This window comes from Ascaphus truei, chromosome 12, assembly GCF_040206685.1.
Source record: "Ascaphus truei isolate aAscTru1 chromosome 12, aAscTru1.hap1, whole genome shotgun sequence".
In the NCBI taxonomy this organism is placed as follows: domain Eukaryota; kingdom Metazoa; phylum Chordata; class Amphibia; order Anura; family Ascaphidae; genus Ascaphus; species Ascaphus truei.
The window spans coordinates 19,405,151-19,429,426 of NC_134494.1; the positions used below are offsets into that span (position 1 = coordinate 19,405,151).

General features: G+C 42.5%; 2 protein-coding genes across 2 annotated transcripts in view; both read right to left on the bottom strand.

Moving 5' to 3' along the window:
* Positions 1 to 19: 19 nt before the first annotated feature.
* LOC142463846 (mucin-5B-like) lies at positions 20 to 21,500 on the bottom strand. The gene is made up of 13 exons (XM_075566658.1): positions 21,407 to 21,500; positions 19,308 to 20,155; positions 16,116 to 16,290; positions 14,609 to 14,640; positions 11,924 to 12,101; positions 11,359 to 11,463; positions 10,181 to 10,221; positions 9,808 to 9,936; positions 7,954 to 8,052; positions 6,065 to 6,193; positions 5,621 to 5,666; positions 3,870 to 3,978; positions 20 to 1,889 (listed from the first exon to the last, which is right to left on the bottom strand). Exons 1-13 carry the CDS (start codon positions 21,498 to 21,500, stop codon positions 1,721 to 1,723), a joined length of 2,154 nt encoding a protein of 717 aa, XP_075422773.1. The 3' UTR covers positions 20 to 1,720.
* Positions 21,501 to 22,067: 567 nt separating this feature from the next.
* The window catches only part of LOC142463847 (mucin-5AC-like), a 41,856-nt gene continuing 39,647 nt past the window's right edge, over positions 22,068 to 24,276 (bottom strand). The window contains exon 24 of the mRNA XM_075566659.1: positions 22,068 to 23,176. Within this exon, the coding sequence (XP_075422774.1) occupies positions 22,068 to 23,176 (1,109 nt within the window). The remainder of the gene's footprint in view (positions 23,177 to 24,276) is intronic.

Sequence of the window (24,276 nt, forward strand, 5' to 3'; positions counted from 1 at the left end):
AAAACCACAAAGGGGGACAGAATTGAAAAAAAAATATTTAAGTGCATTGCTTGAAAGGGAAGAGCGGTGGGATAGAGGGAATTCAATTTGCTGTTGTCTGAGAGCGTTCTCAATGGGAGGGGGACGGCAGAAAGGAGGATGCTGGGCCGTTTTAAGACCTTCGTAGGCCCTAGGCACTTTTATTTCTAGAGGCCTGTGTTTCCGATATTTTTACTCATGTTTATGCTAATTTCATCGTTTGCTTGTTTCTTTCGATACTAGCGATATTCGGCATCGATACTTTTGTTTCGATATTTAAAGGTATCGATACTTCGAAGGCATTTAAATTAAAATTTGCTGTTTTCTCTTATTTTGTGATTTTTTTTTTGTTTAGGTATTTTTTCAAGTGAAATATTGTAGGCCCTAAAAGGTTCGTAGGCCCTAGGCACTGCGCCTAGTCGGCCTAATGTATAAAGCGGCCCTGGGAGGATGCAGTAGTTAAAGTGAGAAAATGATATGGTAAGGGTTTACATTTGTTTGAACTGATGTCTGAACTGCCGTGTGTGTGGAAATGAGATGCCCAAGCTACAGTACCATTGGGCTATATTTAATATACACTACTATGCCATAAGAGATCTTCTGGCCTATTAGAATGGGGTGTTAGGTGCCTGATGACTTGGTAGTACTTTGCCAATATGGGCCTCTGTGGACAGCTCTGTGTGTCCTGGTTATACTGTAGCTACTGTCTGTAAAAACATGCATTCATAAGAAAAGGAACCCACAAGATACTTGATGTTAAACATTCATTGATGATAAAAACTGTAGCCAATTAAAACATTTGTAGTCCAATTAGAATGACATTTCCCTCAGCCACACACCTGCAGATTTGAAATGATAGATGATCACCTGTGAGTTTTATTGTAGTTACTATTAATGGCATTATCTTTTATTTTGTGCTGATACATTTCGCAGTACAGTCCGCGGTGGGGAGTAAGGACAAGAACAAAACACCAAAGCACAATGAAAGCATGGGAAATGAGGTGCCTGCTCTGAGAAGTTTTCAATGTAAAAGGAAGGGTTAGGACAGCATTTTACCATTACCCAGCTTTATTACCCATTTGTTTTCTGAAAATGTAGCTAGTCTCAAAGCCTTACATTAATTCTCTCTGTTATGTATAATGTGGCAGGTAAGGGGGCACCGACGATAGAGGAGAAGGACAAAACAGGAAAAAAAGGGACAGTTATCCTCCACTGAGTATGTCCTCCCCACCACAAGATGGCACAAAGAAATGGATAGGAGGGGCCTGTAGCTCATCAATTATCACTTTCATTGCAACATAACGTAGTGAAAGACAGAGGTTGACCAATGAACCATCAAATCTTTCACCTCACCACAGAGGTAGTCATGTCACCACCACAGAATTTCATATTGACACCGGAGGAAGATCATTTGCATTAACCGCAGCATATTGAATGGCAATTATAACCAAGAAACACAATAATTAAGTGAAACCTTAGACATCACATTTTGCATCTAACCTACGTTACAATTACATTTGTATCGACCCAGGTTAGTTATCAAATCTGGAGCTTAGGTGGGGCCTCGTAATGTGCCTTTCATAGGGTAGGAGGCAAAAGGGTTGAGAAGTCCATTGATGACAGGTCTTTGATGGTGTTGGGTAGCTTCATACTCAGTTGGTGTGGCCTTGGAGAGATGGATCCCAGGGGGTGGAGGGAGAAGTTAAGGGGTGCACACAGTGGTAGTGCATTCACAACTCTCTGCAGAGGTGAAAGTGAAGGGGATGCTCTGTTCCCCATTAGGGCAGGTAAGTTTAACCTCCTGCTGTTTGGTCTTCAGCTCCTGGCAACACCCACATGTCCCCTCCATGCTGAGTTTTTCCATGGAGAACCTATAAAAACACAAGCGGACGTAAACACCTTCGTGCTACACAGTGCTATACATGCAAAGATTTATTGAACACCCACAGATGCTGAGTCTGCCCATGTACAATCTATAAGGATGCAATGAAAGTTACACACATCAGTGCTACATACTGCACCGACACACTTTATTCGAGCAAATACCCAGTATGTACCTGGCAGATACCTGGAATGCGCCACTCCTCACCTCTGACAAGCCCCGTTGCGTTTGCCTTCCCAGCCTGGGTTCATGCCTGGCTGACGGGCGGCTGATCTGTTAAATGATAATGATTAGGATTTAATAGGCTGCAATGCTTCGCGTGTCTACCAGATGGCATAAATTCATGAATTGTAATGCAGTATATATATATATACTGTGCAGTATTGCAGCCAGCGGGAATAAAATGCTTCAATCCCTGCCTGGAAAATAACCCAATGCACTCGGGCAGAAAACAGTCACAAACCTCAATACACCCGGGTATACCCGAATTCGTGGGACTAGCCGAGCTCGAATAAAGTGTGTCGCCAGTGTAGTGCAATATAACACAATGATATAGGCAGGTCCACGCCATGTAGAATCTACAAGTACACAAGTGGAGTTACACACTTCTGTTCTACACAGTGGTATACTATACAAACTAAATCACACAGGGATTCGCAACACCAAGGTCTGCTCCTTGCTGAATCTGTGAACAGAGAGCCTATAAGGATGCAAAGGAAGTTACACAAGTCCGTTGTGAAATTAGAATATCAGGAAAGTTACACAATATAGTTTTAGTAACATATAAGGGTATCCTGCTAGAGCTAAGTGGATTGAATAGTGATGAGTGATGGGGGAGGGAGTGGCTCAGTGAGTAAAGACACTGACTGGCACTGAGAGTTTGAAGCAGGGGAGCCTGGTTCAATTATTGGTGCCGGCTCCTTGTGACCTTGGGCAAGTCACTTTATCTCCTTGTGCCTCAGGCACCAAAAACATAGATTGTAAGCTCCACGGGGCAGGGACCTGTGCCTTCAAAATGTCTCTGTAAAGCGCTACGTATAACTAGCAGCACTATACAAGAACATGCTATTATTATTATTATTATTATTATGAGGGAGGGGTGCTGTTGGGTAAGCAATTAGAGTACACGAAACGAAGAACAAAAACCCAACTTAAAGCACTTTTCCTCCCAGAGCTGCATGATTAGTTAGTTAAAATGATACGTTATTGATCATAATTACTATAATAATGGTGATTAAAATGTATACAGACAACGGACACTAACTATAGATCTTATGTCGAGTGTAGTTGTCACTCTGGATCCACAGTAAAATAAAAATAGATAACTGAGCTTGATTAAATCAGTTAGCTATAAGGGGTCTGAAATGCAGTATCCCCTTAGCGAATGGTATGACTAGGTATAGGGGGGGGGGGGGAGTACAAGTGTGTGATGATTCATGCTACACTTGTATATTCTACAGTTAAGTATGATGGGCTGTGATATGGCGAATAGCTAAAGTAAGTATAATAGTATAATAGACACACCAATGTTCAAAACAAAAATATCGGTGACTTCCTCCCAAATGATGCTCCTTGTAACCCTACCACTTTAAATTAATGTGGAAAATGGACAATATAAATACAGTTTTATACTATGAAAAAAATACAATGATGCAATAAGTAATACAGAGCATGGTGAACAATAATACACAACACTCCAAGGAGTAGCTATGTTCGGGCACATCAAGGTCCATTAAAACCTTAAGGAGGAAGTACAAAAGAATATACATTCTTCATTGTTAAATTTTGGGAGAGGTGACTCCAGATCTTCACGCAAGATGACCCCACAAAGTACTGGAGGGCAGCTTCATCCTGTTCTTTTTTTCTCAAAGCCCTCTAGGATATGTAGCACAATTTTGTTATTGAGAAAAGAGGATAGTCTGTGACACTCAATTGTGACCGACATATACATGCTGGATACACCACTTACTGTCGCAAGCTTGGGCATGATCCCTCACAGTATGACAGGGTAACAGTAGCACGGCAGTTCTTATGGGAAATCAAGGTCGTTTTTTTCTGGACCTTGCAAGACTTAGCAGCTGAGGTGGAGAGAGAAAGTTGAAGAAATATATGGTACACACATACACAGATACAGATGTGGCGACTGTTATTGTATCCGCTAACTAATTCAAAGGTCACGATGTACCCCATGACTTCTGGCGTGCACTACGGCCTAGATACACACAGCTCTGTTAACTCATAACGTCATGTTATCAAAAAAACGGAATGGAAGTTCTGTTCCCTGAGGTTAACACCAATTCACAAAGCTAAATACTGTATATGCAAAAATAATGGCCCTTAGTGATCTCATTAGCATAGGCTTAACAGCATGATACGTTAGCACTGCCTTGCGTTAGCTTCACATGCCTAGTGCTACGCCTGTCTTACCTAAAGGTGACGTTGGCTCCCTCCAGACCGTGAAATATGGGTCTTTCAGGAGTCGGGAAGGGGAATGGGACAGGGGAAGAAGGGAGGAGGAAAGGTAGGAGAAAAGGGGGTTGAGAGAGATGAATTTACATATACTGTACTATGCATATCCTATTAGCATATTTCCCAGAGGTGATCCTTTTTGTCCAAATGTTGTTTAAAGGTGGGTTTTAGGGGGATCTTTATCTCTCTCGCACTAATCTCCGTTATAGTTAAGTATAAACTTGGGCCTTTGTCTTAAGGATCTGTTAACTTCCATTGATCTAGGCCTAAATTCGTTTGAATGGAAGCACTCCAAAATATCCCATTATGGATTTCCAACCAAAATACGGTAGGTTGAAGATCAGAACCTTAGAAATGGTGGGATAATCAAATACAGTATATCTGTAATATATAAAAATAAATCTACATTTTATTAAAGGTATCCCCACTATGGGGGACATGCTCCCCCCAGTTTTGTTTTATTTTTTACTATTGACAAATACTTTCCTCTTTTCATCCTAAATAAAATAGCTGGCCCCCACATTCTTACACAAATGGAGTTATCATGAGAACAGGATAAGAGACTGGTAGAGACTGTGTTCCATTTCATGGTTCTCTATAATTGTTTGATAATTACTCCATTTGTTTTGGGGCACACAATACTGATTTAACATGGCACTATAGAGGATGCTCAGCTATAACTTTTTTGGAACCAGTACCTGGCCCCTTACCGTCAAGCACTGACAGAGTTGGTAAACTCCACAGTATGCTGGGGCTTGAGTTGATGTTGGGTGTACATGAACCACCCAATGGAATGGGACATTTGGCCACAACAAATCGCCACCAGAGCAGCGCTCTGCCACCACAAATTTCTGTACCAGGACACCTTGCCGCTTGTGATCTCAATGAAGCCATCTTTAAATGTCCCGCGCAGTTCCAAGGACAGCGGCACACTCGGAGGACAGGGGCGGGCAGGAAATCTTGAAATGTGGCATTTAAAGATATCTGTGCACCCGCCGCTCTGACAAGACATCTTTAAATGTCCTCAGGGCAGCGCAGGGGCATTTAAAATGGTGTTGTTTAGATCTTGAGTGGTGAAGTGTCCCAGCAGTGAGTTCTCCCGGCGGAGAGGTGTGACATCCCAGACCGCCACCCAACACCAAAATGTTTTACTCAACTGGCATGAGTTGATGCCTCTCAAGCTGTTCTTTTCACGCAAATACTGCATGGGAACAACATGAGATTTCATCTGTTGTTTATAGTGAATATTACCTTTACACACATCACAGCAACCATCAGGTGCCTTCTCCACCGTGCCCTGCATGATGTCAAATTGAATATACAGTATGAATGACTGTTACACTTCACCAATGATATGAAAATATCTTCCCTCTTAACTCCTCTTAGTTCAGCATGTTACCATTCCCTTTAAATTCTTGTATCCCCTACTATTTCTCCATATGACTTTACCCTATAACTCCTCCCTAACTCTTCATATTGCTCCATATACTGTAACCTCTCCCTGTATTGCCTCCCTAACTGCCTCTTATTGCTCCATACAACCATTCCCTTTAACTTTTGCCTAAATCCTTCTATAGACACGTATATAAACACGCTCTCCACTCCAACAGACCACTTCCTTTCTATCCTGTTGACCAGAAACCCGCTGCTTCTCCAACTGTGTTTAGATTTGAATAACATATGATTAGAACTCACAGACTCACACTCCCCTTCAAGAAGCGTGGGACAAATTTGTGTCTTAGAGGCCGTAACCATGTGTTCCTTGATAACCTCACAGGTGTAACGGGTGCAGTTATCCACTGAAAGAAACCGTGATTCGCCAGGCTGAAATTCAGAATAAATAAGGGGGAAGGGGGGGTTGAATAGACACTAATGCACTGCTAGTTCTTCTAGCAAAGAAGATATTAATGTGGCAAGTCCTTTAGTATATTATCACATTAACACAGTGTGGTTAATTTGCTAATGAATTCCTTGAGTAAGTCGTTGTTATAAAACAGGGGTGGGAAACCTATTTTTCAATGTAGCCACAGGTGTGGCGAATTAGAAGTGAAAATAGCCACACCATGTAAAAATGCAGGTATTATGTTGCGCATGCGAAAATTTTAAAAACCACAAACTGTTTGAACAAGTTTATAAATTCTCCGACCGCAACCCCGCTCATCCTCTCACCCCCCTTATCCCCTTCCTCCATTCACCCACCTCTTCATCCTCCTCTCACGCCACCACCACTACCCTCATCATCATCACCTCACCTCATCATCATCTCATTTAACCCCCCACATCACCATCTCTTTTAACCCCCCCATCATCATCATCATCTTCCTTCAGCAACCTTGATCTCCCTCAGTCCCTTTCAGCAGTCCCCCTCATCATCAAGCACCCCCCACCATGCATAGGGCGCATAGGAGGGTGCGTAACGCGGTGCGTAGGGCAGGGGAACTGGCGACGGGAGGGGGTAACTCCGCAGCAGCAGTGGGGGGCAGGGTGGGTGCTGGTTGGCAGGCTTGGTTCAGCTGTGGGGGGGGGGTGGTCTGGGCAGTGCGAGAGGGGAGGGTCAGGGCAGCGCGAGAGGGGAGGGTCAGGGCAGTGCGAGAGGGGGGGGTCAGGGCAGCGTGAGAAGGGAGGGTCAGGGCAGCGTGAGAAGGGAGGGTATGGGCAGCGCGAGAGGGAGGGGTCAGGGCAGCCTGGGGGGGGAGATCTGGGCAGCCTGAAGGCAGCATGAGCGGGGATCTGGGCAGCAGGAGAGGGCATCGGGGGGGGGGATAGGGGCATCTGGGGGTGGGGGGGTATCCTAAGCCAGGCGGTGGGGGCTTATGCAAGCTGTCGGGATTTAAAGAGGCTGTGCTGGGGGCTCATGGCGGAGCGGATCAGTGCAGCCAAGTCACTCTCAACCCCCTGACAGTGGCTGGAGCCGGCTGGGGAGCTTCCTCTCCATGCTGCTTCTCCTGTCCCTGTGGCTGCCGGTGCAGTAAGAAACGGGGGAGGAGGAGAGAGCTTTCTCTCAGTGCTGCTTCTCCTTCCCTGTGGCTGCCGGTGCAGTAACGAGGGATGGGGGGGGGGGGGGAGTGCATCACACCGCTGGAGCACGCTCCTTCCCTACCAAGGGAGGAGGGGGGGGGGGTTGAGGGGGCCGTACAGGGAGTCCCAGCGGCTCTATTCGTCACAGTTTCCCTGCCAATTCACCACAAGTGGCGCATGGTGACAGGGTTGCCCACCCTGGTTATAAAACATGAGCTATATTTGTTCCATGCTTGTGAAGCCATCCACCACCTGAAAATCAACATGTTAAAGATTGAGAGTGAGTTTCCCTTTACACTTCCATCCCTCATACAGTACCACCTTCTGTACAATGGAAACAGTCCAAACAGAAAGACCCCGGCTTGTAGATACTGGGCCACACTGTATTTACTAAGCCGTTCTATTCCATGAGACACTTTCTAGCATGAGTAAATATGGCTCTGTATGGCCTATTTAAGTGCATAGGCTGTATGGTGTTTTCCGGCACGAAAGGGCTGTTTATGGAGTAACGCCATAGTAGGAGTCATAAAGCAGCATAAATAGGGAGGATGTATGCGGGACGATACCTGTAGTAGGTAGACGGATCCATTGTTCATCTTCACGACACAGGATACCTGCACACACTGTCCACAACACACACCCTGAGGTCTGTGATAAAAGTAACCCTAGAGAGGAAGAAAACAGGATACAGAATAAGGTAGTGAGACATTGCATGAGAATGGGAATTTGATGTCACTGCTTTAAGCAGGAAATTATGCATTTCAATATACCTTGTCCATTCCATTGTGACATATCAAAAATATACAAAATGTGAAATACTGATATAAAGTTGGAATAACTATGTATGTACAGTATCAGACAGAATCCAGAATTTTATATGTACAGTATCAGACAGAATCCAGAATTTTATATGTACAGTATCAGACAGATCCCAGAATTTTATATGTACAGTATCAGACAGATCCCAGAATTTTATATGTACAGTATCAGACAGATCCCAGAATTTTATATGTACAGTATCAGACAGAATCCAGAATTTTGTATGTACAGTATCAGACAGATCCCAGAATTTTATATGTACAGTATCAGACAGAATCCAGAATTTTATATGTACAGTATCAGACAGAATCCAGAATTTTATATGTACAGTATCAGACAGATCCCAGAATTTTATATGTACAGTATCAGACAGAATCCAGAATTTTATATGTACAGTATCAGACAGATCCCAGAATTTTATATGTACAGTATCAGACAGAATCCAGAATTTTATATGTACAGTATCAGACAGAATCCAGAATATTATATGTACAGTATCAGACAGATCCCAGAATATTAAAAATACAATTTTATTGAGATCCGTGGAGAAGTACAGTACGGTATGATCCTATTGAGGTCTGTGATCAGAAAAGTGCAATGAAGTTTATAGGGAACTGACTGTACTCTGTGGTACAGTGAATGTATGTACTGTAATAGAGGGATATTCACTCTTTCTAAGGCTAAAGAGAAAACTCCTGTCTTTTGGAGGCTATAGAAGCAACTAGAGTGTGTATGAGTGTGATCCTGACTTTTACGAGTGATCATATTAACGTCTTTCAGGCCAAGTGATGTGCATATGAGAGTTATCCTTACTTTTAACAGTCTTATCTCATTGAGGGTTAAGTGATGTATGATGGATATGATGAAAATTAGAGTTAATTATTGTTAAGAAAAGAGAGTGTCTGTGTGTGGATGTATGTGAATGTGCAAGTAGTGTAACCCCTGAGGAAGTGTCCCTGAGTGGTCACGAAGCACGTTGGGTGGAGCTAACTGATGCAGCAACATGTGGACGCCGGTAGTGGCCAACCAGTGATGTCATCAAGGGAAGATGATCTGTCTACAATGTGGCAGCAAGAAGAGACAGTGTCTAAGTGCTGGAGATGCGGACAACCCGTGTCTACTCAGGCGGCGAGCGGCATTTTAAAATGGCACCAATCGACCAGAAACTTTGTTTGTATTTGGTCGGGAGTCCATATTAAATGTATCGAAGATTTTACACTGTGTGCATATATCTTTTGCCTATGGGGAATTACTGAGCTGCATCAGAGTGAACATACTTGTGTACAACATGTTAAGGACAAGCCAAGTCTGTTGAATAAGTGACCTCCATATGCTCCATTGCAAGTGTGAGTAGATTATTACCTGTATAAGAGACACTTAATTCTGTGAATGATCAGACATACAGTATTGTACTATGTTCCTTTTTTCTTTTTGTTCGTCTTGCAGCAGCATCTTTACATCTTACAGCCCCTTTGAACTACTACAAGGATCAATTGGACACAAAGACTTTGTTCTGACATTGCCATCACTAAGAATCTGATGCCAAGGAGAACTATATTTCCGTAAAGTGTAAAGAAGGCAACTGCAGAAGGAGAACTCACCAGTGGACAATTCGTCATGCACCGTATAGGTTCACAACTGACAACATTAAGCCCAGTTTGTGGGTCCTTTGTGTCCAGGCACTGGCAGTCTTTACATGATGATTTGTCTGTCCAGATGGATTTTCCGACCTGGAAGTACAGTATACAGGTCATGCTTTATACAAAAATAGGGTATGTATGGAGATTGAGACAGAAGACACAGTGGCAGGAGAGGGTAGGGGGTCCTTGGTATGGTTTTTAATCATGTGAACAGAAGACCACCAAATAACCTGACTGCCCTACCCCTAACAGTAACCATAAGTTTGTCAAACTCAACAGAAATCACAGAATAATCAAGGGAAGAAGTATATTACATTATGGCTAGCGGTCTTACCTGGTACATGTTCCCTTTGAATACGCAGACGTTCTTTGGTTCTTTTAAAAAGAAAAATACATTTTATACATGTATATTGAACAATTGAGCATCATCCCAGAGTGACACATGTTTATGGTCTTTCAGTGTGGACAGGGAGAATTAGAATCTATTTACACCCTTTTTGACTAGAGAAATTCATGTGTCCTGTAAATTATATTGAGTACCAGGATAGAAGAACAAACTGTAGATGAAGAACATAGAGAGAGGGGATGGTCATAAGGATGAAGCTAAGTGGACAGAGACAAAAGAGTACATGCACTGTAATGCATAGTGACAGAGAAAGATGACGTGACAGACTGATCATAGGGGACAGAGGACATTACAAAGAGATCTCCGTTCATCTGCTTCTCAAGGCTCCTCACTCATCTGTTCTCTACGAACAGCTTTTATCGCTTGTTATGTTGCTGTTCGTCTTCTGTAGTCTGCCAATAATTGTCTCCTTTCCACCCCTTCCACTTTCTACTACTGCTCTCTCCCCCTTAAACCTTTTTCCCTTCTCACCTTTAAGTCAAACCTAAAAACTCACCTATTAAAGGAAGCATTTAAATAGCCTAAACTCATGGCTACTCTCCCACACCCACAGTTTACCAACCATTGTGGCCAAGCACTGCCATCTATTGAACTTACTCCCTGACCTGCTGTCTCTGCAAGTCTCCCAACATACCACTTAGATTGCAAGCTCTCCGGGGCAGGGGTTTCCTTTAGTAGTGTCTGAGTTTGTTTGTTACACCTACTGTATTGTATGATACTTCCTTGCATTGTATTGTCTCTTTTGTAAAGTGCTGAGTATGCTGTGGGCGCTTTATAAAAAAATATACATCATACATACAAAGAGGACATGCATGTGGAAGGGTTTAGTTATCTTCTTTAGATAACTTCCTATTCATCCTGTCCCCTATCCCCTCTGACACTGAAAGGGGTTAATATGTACTGGGGTGAGATGTCAGACATTCACAGTAAGCTATATTGGGATTCTCAGTGTACTCTATTCACCTGTATTTTTTCTACTCTTCCAATGCTCCTTCAGTATGTCTAGAAATGAGGTTTTAAAAAGATAGCAGCTATAGCCTAAGTGTCTCTGGATGTCTCTAGAACCCACCAATACTGTAGGTATCATGAGAGGGACCATAACTTACTGCATTCAAAGGTGATACAGCAGTCCTCTTCTCCAATCGTTCCAACGGCTTCATACCCCAAGGGACAATCTCCGGTCAGGTTGCGGCAATATGCAGGGACACAGCCTAAGGAAAACATCAATTGACTTGGAAACGTGTATTGTGAGGTTATTGCAGAGATGTACAACAACAGCAACTCTCATTTATGAAGCTCTCCTCTTTGAAAAAGAAAAATATGTTGAACTTCTATAATGAGTCATATGGGGCCATTCATGAATCTGATTGTGCCAATCAGGGCACTATTGCATAGAAACGGCTATAGAAGTCAATGGCGCTTCTGTATAATAGTGCCTCCGTTGGCACTATCGTAGCTTAATGAATAACCCCCACAGTGTTTCGAGACCAATTCAACAGACTACAAAAAAATCTTATGATCAGGTACTGAGTATCTGACAAAAGGCATTTTACTACATTATGTAAAGATGCAGAGTATCTTTTATTTTGTGCACAGAGCTGTACAAAATTGCTATTTTAATTGTTTTTCTTGCACCGCCTCTAAACTCTGTATGACACTGAGCCTACGTACGACATTCGATCTTCGGGCAGCAACGATCCTCATCGGTCAGCACCTGGAAAGGCTCCAGCCACGGTTGATCACATATGCTCAGGTCAGGTTCCACGCAGTCCAGAGGTTTGCAAAAAATCTCAAGCCGGTCTATATCACAGGAACATTCTAGGCAGTTGTCTATCCAGGTCTCTCCGGGCTGTCAACAGTATATAAGTAATATAAGATGGTTTACACCACAAATGTAGTTCAAAGTTCTAGTATTCACGAGTTCTGTCCACTGGAAGAATAACCTATAAGGTTTTGGAAAGCTCGTTTTATCTGTAAACAATCTCTAACGTTGGTCATTTGGTAGGTGACAATTTGGAGCCTGTTCACATTTCAGAAATACAATCCACATTTTCTGACTTCAGATTGTTAGTATTAGCGTACTTGCTCTGTTTGTGTACAGTACTTTTTCTGCACCCAAATTTATTTTTCACTTTAGAGCAGTGTTTTTCAACATGGGTTCCTAGGAACCCTTGGGTTCCCCGGGACATCCCTGAAGGGTTCTTCATAATTTTCAGGTCATTTGACAACTGTACCAAATACAGAAGAATGTACAATGTATCTGATCTAGGGCAAGGGTGCGCAAACTGGGGGGCGCTAGATTTTCTGGGGGGGTGGGGTGCGTGGCAGTTAGAGAGGTCCCGCACTCTCCCCCCAGGCATTTTAAGTTAATGCCGGGGGGCCACGCGAGACCTCTATAACACACTTACCTTCCCACGTCGCGCTGTCATGGTAACCCGGCATCAAATGACGCGGCGGGGTCACGTGACGTCACATGACCCCACGCATCATCTGATGCTGGGGCCGAGAGAGGGGGGGCGTGAGGCGCCGAGGAAACAGGCAGGGATGCACACAGGGAAAAGATTGCGCACTGGATAATCTGTGGTGGTAGTCTGTAAACCAGCTCAGTCTGGGCAAGAGGCAGAGAATACAGTCAAGTCCAAGGGAGCCGGTGACGTCCACAGAGATCTAAATCACGTGACCGGACGTGACGTATCGGACCCGACAGACGCGGAAGAGCTGCATGGCGTGTATCGTGTAACGAGGAGCGGTGAGATTGTATCTTAACTGTGAACACATCTCCTTTACCGATTCTGCCTGTTTTCTGCCTCTTGATAGTAAGCCTCCATTTGTGAGCCTTTCTCTGTTTTATAAAGTACTTTGTGTGATCTGCATTACAGGTATGTCTTTGTATATCTTTGTCCGAAACTGCTGACTACCACCACAGATTATCCAGGGCTACCATGAACACTGGATTGGTTTAATCATTGCCTACATTTTCCTGCTCTATTCTGAGTAGGCACTTTGGAGTTTTTGATTTCCTATTTTCACTGTTTAGCATTATTGCACTATGTAGATTTCTTTTTATCTTTCTATGGTTTCCTTCTTCGCTCCCCTGGATTTGGAGAGATATATGTGTGAAGACTATTTGGAACAGTCTTGCTGAGGGTTTGAGTGAAGTTGGTTTCCCTTATATACAGCTCAACCCCGTTATAGCGTGATCCGTTACAACGCAAATCCACTTATAACGCGATGTTAGGGTGTCTCCCAATTGCCGTATTTATGAATACTTCACAACACGATTATTGCTCTCTTAAATACTTTATTGTACAATGCATACAATTGTACATTATTTCTAATGCAATCCGCTTATAACACGATGTGATTCTTTGGACCCCAAGCACAGCGTTATAAGGAGGTTGAGCTGTATTTATTATATCACCACTGGTATTTGTGTGCATTTTTCACATAATTTATATTATCACTGGTTTATGTGTGTTATCATCACACACTCTTATGTCACTTGTTATCACTGATTTTGGGGATAATTAGTCTTGTAATTTTTCACTTTTTATTAGTTTACTTATATATTTTTCTTTGGGAGTGTTAGAGCGCCATCTAGTGTTTTGTTAAAAGTTTGCGCACCCCTGATCTAGTGCACGCTATTAGAGAGGGTTGGGGTTCCTCAGAATTTCACATAGGATTCCCTCACCAAAAAAAGGTTGGAAACCAGCAATCTAGAGCAGGGCTGCGCAAACTGGGCGACGCGAGATTTTCCAGTGGGGCGCAGCGCTTCAAATTAAATGCCGGGGGAGCGTGCGAGGCCTCTGTAAATTCCCTTACCATGTCTCTGATGGCATTGGACGGCGTGGGGTCACGTGACGTTGCCATGGCAGCGGGCATCACATGACCCCACGGCGTCATTTGACACAGGAGGCAAAGTAAGGGGGTGCACGAGCAGTGGGTGGACAACAGGCAGGGGGGCACAGACTGGAAAGTTTGCGCACCCCAGTTTTGCTAAACTACAGCAAAGAACTTATATACAAGGTGGTAATAAGTTGTTTTGTAATTAAACGATAGTATCTCTAATTTAACTGAACAAGTGTTGGGAATCTGTGTGAGACGTTTGGATATACACAGGTATATGTTGTCTTTGCTTGTCCTCCTTACAGATGCAGCCATCATTATTGGTCCATATAACATGATACTGTATGCTATGCTGTATTGTTATATATTGTGATGACTTTTAATAGGAATTCTTTAATATTCATTGGTTGACCCTACAGTCAAAGCCACAGATCCCATAGCTAACTGCTGCACTCTGTCCTATACATATTAATCAAGGCTATGCTGTCATTGTAAAGTAGCAATACTTACACTCTTGTTTGTTCCATCATAACCCACACAAACTGAAAAGAAGAAAGAATTCATGGCTGATGTTCAAGTAGCAAAACATCCCAAACTTTGGGAGCTCAAAATCAGTTTATCAAGAATGAGTGGATATACAGTATACTGTAGATAATAATTATATTTCATGTAGCACTTTTCTTCCAAAGGTACTTAAAGCGCTAAACAATCACAGTATAGAGCACAGTACCCAGCACTTAGGCCAGGTCCCCGCTGGCTACTGCAGCGCCCGCTGTGGCGGACGCCGCAGGGACAAGAGCCGCCCCACAATGGGGCCAGGCCCGCTACGACGGGGCGCCGCGCTGCGCCGACAGAAACTCCTGTTCTCAATAAAATTGAGATCAGGAGTCGCGATGGAGCACTAGGCCACGCCCCCCGGCGGTTCAGTCAATGAGGGCGAACCTGCCGGGTGATGTCATGGCCGCGCCCCCGTCACTCTCCCATCACGCCCCCCCCCCTGTCTTTCCCCTTGCCGCCAACCTCGCAGGCACACGTGCAGCGCAGGCACTGGGGCCGTAGCCTTAGGAAGTTTTACAGACACAGATGAGCTTACAGTCTATGTTTTTAGTTCCTGAGGCACATGGAGGTAAAGTGACTTACCCCAGGTCACAAGGAGCTGCCACTACGAATTAAACCAGGGTCCCCTGATTCAAACTCTATCATTGTTTACAAGTGATTGTCTTTTGGTTCTAAATAATGTTGTGGGTTTGTATTGTTTGAAGCCCATTTGTTTGCTTTTGATTGTGCATCATATACTACATTATACAATAAAACTCTATAATAATTACATTATAGAATTACAATAATATACACATTTGCATTTCCAGAAAGCCCAAAATACAAAATAATTATACATCTTTTAAGTTCAAGAAAAATCTGTAGGAAAAAAAAAAGACACAAGTTCTTATCTTATTGCAAATATATTAAAGTTATAGCCCAGTAGCCTTGTGTTTTAATGTTTCTTTCTACATATTTTTTGGAGGGTTTTTGTTTCTAAAAACCGTAAGGGTTTTATGTTTTGGAATGTAAGCTTCTGATCTCACATAACCCAGTTTTGCCCATCTCTACAGTAAAGTAAAAATAATTCCTTCGATGATTATTTCACACCTGTCCCCTTAACCAGGATATTCAATATGATGAGAAATTGGGTCACACACTTCAAATGAGTAATGTTCACTAGGCAACGATGTGTGCTACCCCTCTTCCCACCCTATAGAATAGGAAATATTGAGCATATCATGCATTATTTTCGTTTTCTTTGCTCTACTTTTTCGGTTTTACATTATGACTCTGTGACAAATCCCAGTGCCCTCAAGTTTTTTGAGACTCATGGGCACTGATCTGGTGGGTTGTTGGTGCCTTTTGTAGGTGAGAAAAAATATTGGCTGTTTAATTCCTCATAAGGTGATGAATAAAGACGTAAGGAGAAAGCCACGACTGAGTTAGATCCTAATAGACCCATAAGAGTAGAACTCACTTTTACATTGATAGTGGTAGCAGCATCCATCCTGATCATAGATTCTCTTGGGTGGTCTCCCACCCTCACAGGTGATGTTCTTCACTTTTGGACATAACACTCCTTTCACATCAAGGTTGCCATTATCAGAGCAGGTGGCAGTGAGGCAGTCGGAATAAAATGAGCTTAGCATAGCCTGCAATCAGAAAATTATATTACATTTATAATTGTATCACTTCATTTATAAATACTTTATACTTCCAAAGAGGGTAAATGGCCATGGCTGGAACTGACCTCAACATCTTAAGCAAAGATGGCCACTTTCACTCATGTTTATTTTCCTCTTTTCTTTCTAATAAGCAAATCGTGTTTTGGTTCTGGTTTTGACATGGATACAATTCTGAGATCCACGGAATCAAAATGGAGGAAGTAGGCCAGAAAGTCCCCAAATTACATGCACTCAAATTCATACAATGTACTGTAGTGTAAGAGATTGGGCATACATAGCCACGAGGTAATTTATAGTGAATAGTTCAGGTAAGAACATGTGAGGTGAAAGCTCTTATTGCTAGAAGAACCCCAGATCGGTCCAAGGCATAAACGGTTAAATTAAAAGCACGCTTTAATAGTACATAATGGATCAAATAAATGGGGTAGGCCAATGTCCCACAGGCAGCAACAGTTGCTGTGAAGTCTGGTTTTGACAAAACTAACTTTTTTTGTTTTGGATATTTACGGGTGGGTACTTTTCCTCGTGTTTTGGTTCCAAAAATGTTTTGTGTTTTCATTTTGCTTGTGGTTTTTGACAAAGCTCGATTTTTGTTTTGTTTTTGGATTTTTACCAAATTATGTAAAACACCCAAAATAAGGTGAAGAATGCTAAAAATCGTTCTGGTATTAATGTGTGTGAGCTCCGGAGACACCCGGCTTCAATCTGATGCAGTAAAAATATTAAAAAAATTCAGAGTGCCATCGCGGATCCCATCAGATCAGAACCTGCAGCCGCTATGTTAATTTCGGAGCTACTAGAATAGCTCGATTTCACAAAAAAATGCAAGTTTGAGCATATTTTTGAGCCCCCACACGGTTTTTCTGTGCGGGAGCACGAGCAATCGGGAACAAGCACTTCTCAAGCGAGTTTGGCATGTTATTGAAGCTTTCTGAATAGCTACACTTGCTAGCTCGTTCGAGAAGTGCCTCAAATTCTCGATACAGATGCTGCCACCAGTATTAAAACTCGTGCCTGGGAAATTCTGGGGCAGTCTCACAGTAAATGCCTCAACATTGCCTCAACATTTCTGTGAGATTCTTAATGGCCCATCGGATTAACACAGCGGAGGGCCCTGCAGTCCCATTCAATTTGAATGGGACTGCATGGACACCCGTTGTGTTAATCCTATGGGCCATTAAGAATCTCACAGAAATGTTGAGGCAATATTGAGGCATTTACTGTGAGACTGCCCCAGAATTTCTCAGGTAAGTTTTCTAATACTGGTGGCTGCATCTGTAAGTCACTTATCGATTGTACTAGAATAGGCCCCAAAGCCTGTTCCTCTAACACAGGCTGGACAGCAATAGGAGGCATGCACACAACAAGGGTCGCAGCCATAGTACTAATTCTACTCCAGCTGCTGGTACCCAAAAAAGGCAACTGGTACATCTACTGCTGCTCTTGCTGTTCTACCTGCACTGCTAACTGAGCTTAAAGAAAAATCCCTCCGCCGTTTCACAGGAGACATCAACAGAGCCACCCCCTGCCACTGCCATCACTCTCCATAACAAAAATAAAACTGGAACCAAAAACATCTCTCTTCTTGCTGTCCCACACCATGCCTGTGCCTGTCCATACTCCCTAAAGGTCCCTGTCTACTTATCTACACTACCAGCACAGCAGCCCATACAGTACCTTGACCACTTCCATCACAATCACACAGTGAGAAAGTCTGGGCGGGGGGCGCTGACTCAAGTTTTGAAAATCCGCACACAAATGTAATATGAAAATGCGCCAGTGGACTTTATGGCAGTCGCGGGAAGGGAAAATGATACCGATTTCAGGAGCATACGCAATAATTTGTTACTGTCCAAGCCGCCTTCGAAAATCTGTCTGAGGATTAAATTTTGGGCAAAATACTGCAAAAAATTGAAGGCCCGAGTTTCACCCATCTCATGTCACTGCCACTTCCCCCCTCGCCTTATCTTTATTGGCTCTTTAACAAGGACAGGGAGGGATAAGAGGTAAAAAAAAAAAACAACAAAACACTTGATTGACAAGCACATTCCCCCCCGAGAAATTCAACTTGTAATTAATTTTACGGAAACATAAAAAGCCGCCAATCCTTTTATTTCGCTCATCATGGTTAAATTAGTGAAGCTAATTTGGCAGTTACATTTTTTAATAAAAGGGTTTTTTTCTGGCTGGCTATGTGGGATTGCACTTTTAATGGGGTCTAAGCATTGAAATCTAGCTCATGTAATAAGAGAGTGTTTCTCTTCAAAAACCTTATAAGAAAAAAAATGTCCAACTTCTTCATGGATGATATTACTTTTTGGAATTGCATAAAAGGTAGGTACAACTAGCTTTAGTTACATAGTTACATAGTAGATGAGGTTGAAAAAAGACATGCGTCCATCAAGTTCAACCTATGCCAAATTTAGACGACAGATACTATATCAGTACTTACAGTATATTGATCCAGAGGAAGGCAAACAGTAAACCCCAGTGAAATATAATCTAATGATATCTCATAGGGGGGGAAATCAATTCCTTCCTGACTCCAAATATTGGCAATCTGATTTCTCTCTGGATACACATCCTTCCCATATTTATTTATTGGTATATCCCTGTATACCTTTCCTTTTTAAAAATAAGTTCAACCTTTTTTTTGACATATCTATTGTATCTGCCATCACAGCCTCCATGGGTAATGAATTCCACATTATAACTGCCTTTACTGTAAAGAACCCTTTCCTTTGTTGCTGGTGAAATCTCCTTTCCTCCAACCTTAAGGGATGCTCCCGGGTCCTTTGTACTGTCATTGGAATGAATAGTTCTTTTGAAAGCTCATTGTACTGTCCCCAAATATATTTGTATATATTCTTAGATGCCTCTTTTCTAATGTAAACAAATCCAATTTAGCCGGCCTCTACTCATAAGTTACTTACTTACTATATATGTTACACAGTCTAATTATTGTGACTGTCATCATACTATACCTGCTGATCTGTGCTTTTGACTTCATGTATCGTTGAGGTTACATGACTTATTAAAGATTTTACTGGCTTTGAAGTAATTTTTGAAAATGATCTTAGAAGTAAGAGTTCTTGGATTTGTGTTGCAGTTCTACTACTGGCTTGAGTTATGGCTAAAGTGGTACGGCTGACCACAGTTGCTGCTGTACTGGCTGAGTAGCTGACAGAAGTTGTTGGTCTAACTGGACCAGGACCTGATGCAATGACCGGAGCTGTTGTTCTTGTTGAGGCTTTGAATGGCCCTTTTGTTGTAGCTGAGGCTTCAAAGGGCTTTTCTGGTATAGTTGAGTGCTCCTCTGGAGTTACAGTTGCTATTGCAATATCCCTTTCTGTAATCATATTGGGGTTTTGTGTGGTAGATTTACCCTTAGTCATAGCTGTTGATTTAGGGGTCCTTGTAGTGCTAATTGAAGTTGAAATTACCTCCCTGGTTGAAGCTGGCACCCCAGTAGTACATGGTATATAATTACAGCAACGCAGTCTTATCTGGTAATTGTAGCAGAACTGGAAAAACTCAGTATGCTGGTCCGTATTTTTACATATCAACCCTATCCTAGTGTTACATGTTACTTTCTGTTTGAGAAGTTCCAGAGGGGTATTGATGAAGCTGGAGGCTCTACACTCCACGTCCTTCAAGCCTTTGCAAATCGTGTAGCCGGCAGCTTTGATGTTCTGAAAGGTTTCGTAGTCTCCTCCGTCACGAGTAGGACTTGGCTTACTGACGTCATACCACTCTGACCAGGTGCATGCCTCGTACTGGCAAATCGTGGCTGGTGCTACTGTGGAAACAGTGAGTAAATATAATTGAACACCTGTTCTTCAATATGCTGGAACACGTTACGTCTCACTCATTTTGAATGAATACCACTTGTTGGAAATCGTATTTATAATTTGAGTGTGTTCAACATATTGAAATCTCACTCTTTGAAGTCAGGACATTAAAAAAAAAATTGCCATGTTATGGGTTTACAGCTTTATGAAAATATGACTTGACATGCAAAGCCCACTAACTCTGCCCCCACTGTAGCAGAACATAGTGACATTGACACAAAGGGAAGCTATGGGCCATTGAACCTGCCATTTCATCAAAGGGTGACATGTTATACATATACAGAAATGAAGACTACATTGTTCCCAGGTCCGACACAGCGCCACGGAGATATAAGGTTCAGCATGTTAGCATTTATCCCACGGCATTTATTTAACACACATTTTCATTCCTCGTACTTGACTCCATAGAAGAAACTGGACAGAAAGTTAGACGTTTCAGTTCTTAGTCCTAACGAAAATAAATACTATTGTAAACTGTGATGCCTGTTGCTGAACTTACAGTATGTAACAGCTCTTCGGAAATACTGTAAACTGGAATACATCGGCTGTTAAGATGGCATCTGAAGTTTTGGAGTTGCGCCCCCCCTGTGTGACAGCCCCAGCGCTCGCGCCCACCCTTCTCTGTGGCCCGGTGTCAAATGACGCCGCGGGTCATGTGACTTCCCGTGACCTTGCAGCGTCATTTGACGTGCGTTACCATGGAAACATGTACGTCACATGACCCCGCTGAGTCATTGGATGCCGCGTTGCCATAAGTCTACAGAACCCCGGTAAGTTGAGGTTGCAGAGGCCTCGCGCAGACCCTCGGCATTTAATTTAAATGCATTGGGGCCGCAGTAACCGCCGCACTGCCCCCAACAAAATCCCGGGCCCCCCAGTTTGCGCACCCCTGACGTAGAGCATATATGGTGGTTGAAAAGTATTTTGAGTCCTATTAAAGAACTTTAAGGTAGTACTAATCTATACCATGAATCTCTGTCAGTTCTAAAACTATGTTTAGATTATTCTAAAAATTGAAGGAAGACCCGGCACACCAGAGGGCTTTATAAAAAAGGGATTTAATTCACAGGAATCGACGTTTCATAACACTGACCTTTGTCCAGATAGTGTTTTAAAGCTATTACAGTGGTTGCATCCACAATATTACATCCCACATTAGCAATAGATGCAACATTTTGGTGAAATGTAAGGTTTAATTGCATGTAAAAAATATCTTTAGTGTCAGAACATACCTGTGGAAGCCTCAGTGGTCAGATTGTATGTGTTCACCACCGTTCCGTTGGCTGTGCATGTGACGTTCCAGCAGCCTCCACGCTCATCTTCCATCGTGATGTTTTCATTTATTCTCATCATCTGCCCATTGAATTCACAGTAACATGCTGAATAATGAGAGGAGGGGAACACAAGCTAGTCGGTCATAGGGAGAGGAAGTACCAAAACCATTTATAGATAAGGGTGTTTCGTTTAAGTGTGAGAGAGAGAGAGAGAGAGAGAGAGAGAGAGAGAGAGAGAGAGAGAGAGAGAGAGAGAGAGAGAGAGAGAGAGAGAGAGAGAGAGAGAGAGAGAGAGAGAGAGAGAGAGAGAGAGAGAGAGAGAGAGAGAGAGAGAGAGAGAGAGAGAGAGAGAGAGAGAGTCAGTGTGTGTGTGTGTGTGTGTTCTGTTTTTGTCAGAACCGATTTGTTGGTTTTTGTCTTTTTACTCTTATTAAATTCTGAAACAAAACACTGAAAATAAACAAGAAAAAAAACTCAAATAGCTCAATTAAGTATGAAAATGCTTAAAGTGTATAAAACCATAAAAACAATTCGGAAAGTAAAACTTCATAACTGAAAAATATAAGATTTGATGAGAAACGCCTAGAGATATCAACTTGAACTGGTGTTCTGGCGTTAACTATTTTGAGGGTTTCGGTTCTAAAAAATGTAAGGGTTTTGGTTTTGCATTTGGTGTTAGAATGTAAGGTTTTGGTTTTGCATTTGGTGTTGGAATGTAAGGTTTTGGTTTTGCATTTGGTGTTGGAATGTAAGGTTTTGGTTTTGCATTTGGTGTTGGAATGTAAGGGTTTGGTTTTGCATTTGGTGTTGGAATGTAAGGTTTTGGTTTTGCATTTGGTGTTGGAATGTAAGGTTTTGGTTTTGCATTTGGTGTTGGAATGTAAGGTTTTGGTTTTGCATTTGGTGTTGGAATGTAAGGTTTTGGTTTTGCATTTGGTGTTGGAATGTAAGGGTTTGGTTTTGAATTTGGTGTTAGAATGTAAGGGTTTGGTTTTGCATTTGGTGTTGGAATGTAAGGTTTTGGTTTTGCATTTGGTGTTAGAATGTAAGGGTTTGGTTTTGCATTTGGTGTTGGAATGTAAGGTTTTGGTTTTGCATTTGGTGTTGGAATGTAAGGTTTTGGTTTTGCATTTGGTGTTGGAATGTAAGGTTTTGGTTTTGCATTTGGTGTTGGAATGTAAGGTTTTGGTTTTGCATTTGGTGTTGGAATGTAAGGTTTTGGTTTTGCATTTGGTGTTGGAATGTAAGGTTTTGGTTTTGCATTTGGTGTTGGAATGTAAGGTTTTGGTTTTGCATTTGGTGTTGAAATGTAAGGTTTTGGTTTTGCATTTGGTGTTGGAATGTAAGGTTTTGGTTTTGCATTTGGTGTTGGAATGTAAGGTTTTGGTTTTGCATTTGGTGTTGGAATGTAAGGGTTTGGTTTTGCATTTGGTGTTGGAATGTAAGGGTTTGGTTTTGCATTTGGTGTTGGAATGTAAGGTTTTGGTTTTGCATTTGGTGTTGGAATGTAAGGGTTTGGTTTTGCATTTGGTGTTGGAATGTAAGGTTTTGGTTTTGCATTTGGTGTTGGAATGTAAGGTTTTGGTTTTGCATTTGGTGTTGGAATGAAAGGTTTTGGTTTTGCATTTGGTGTTGGAATGTAAGGTTTTGTTTTTGCATTTGGTGTTGGAATGCAAGGGTTTGGTTTTGCATTTGGTGTTGGAATGTAAGGTTTTGGTAGGTTCTCTTCTTAGAGATTCAGTTAGAATTGTTTATGGTAAGGGGTCTACACATTTCTATCAGAAAAGCATGACCTTTTCAATCACGCTAAATTATTGCACCATAAATGTGATTAAATTGAAATGTTCTTGTTTACTGTGTAGATCAGGTGTAGCCAATGCCTGTCCTCAAGTGCCACCAACAGGTCAGGGTTTCAGGATATTCCTGCTTCAGCACAGGTGGCTCAATCAGTGACTCAGTCGAAGAAAACCTGACCTGTTGGAAGCCCTTGAGGACTGGAATTGGTTAGAACTGGTGTAGATCATATAATAATATTTGGAGAGAGTATTAAAAAAAAACAGAAGGTAGGTATTGGGAAAGGGCAGCAGCTATCATTATTGGAATAATATTTCTGAGATCTCTGTTCTTTTGACAATTATAACTTTTATAGCTACTAATTATATTAATAATATTTTCTTCTTCTGTAGCGCTGACAACGTATGCCGCGCCGTCGGTGGCGGATTTGAAGATGCGCTGCCCTTCGGCAGTTACCTCCTCCTTCCCGAATGGCAGCATCAAATGACGCTGAGGACGTCAGCACACGCCGTCGCCATGGCAACGAGACGTCACGGTGTCATTGGATGCTGCGATTCGGAAAAGGAGAAGGAGGGGCGGTAGCGAGGAGGCGGCCGCCACGGGTAAGTGCTTTCCCATCAGGCCTGACAGGCCCGAGAGCGCAGCATCTCTATATGGGGATGGACATTTTTGGCGCCTCAAAATGTTGCCACCCTAGGCCCGGGCCTAAAGGGAAATCCGACGTACATAGAGTTTTGCAGGCACATGGTGTCCCTGCCCGAAGTAGCAATCTCATTTTTCTGGCTTGCCGAAGGTCACAAAAAAGAGCAGGCACTGGGAATCGGACCAGGCTCACCTGCTGTAAAGGCAGCGACATTCCCACCGAGCTACTACAGTATACCCCTTCCATGAGTATTGCTTTATACTGTACTCTGTGCATGCTCTTTTTTTAATGGGAGGGTATGCAATATTATCATTATTATTATTATTATGTAGAAGGTCTCTTTGTACAGGTGCAGTATTACAGAAGACACATGTTTGAATGGAAAAGAAGG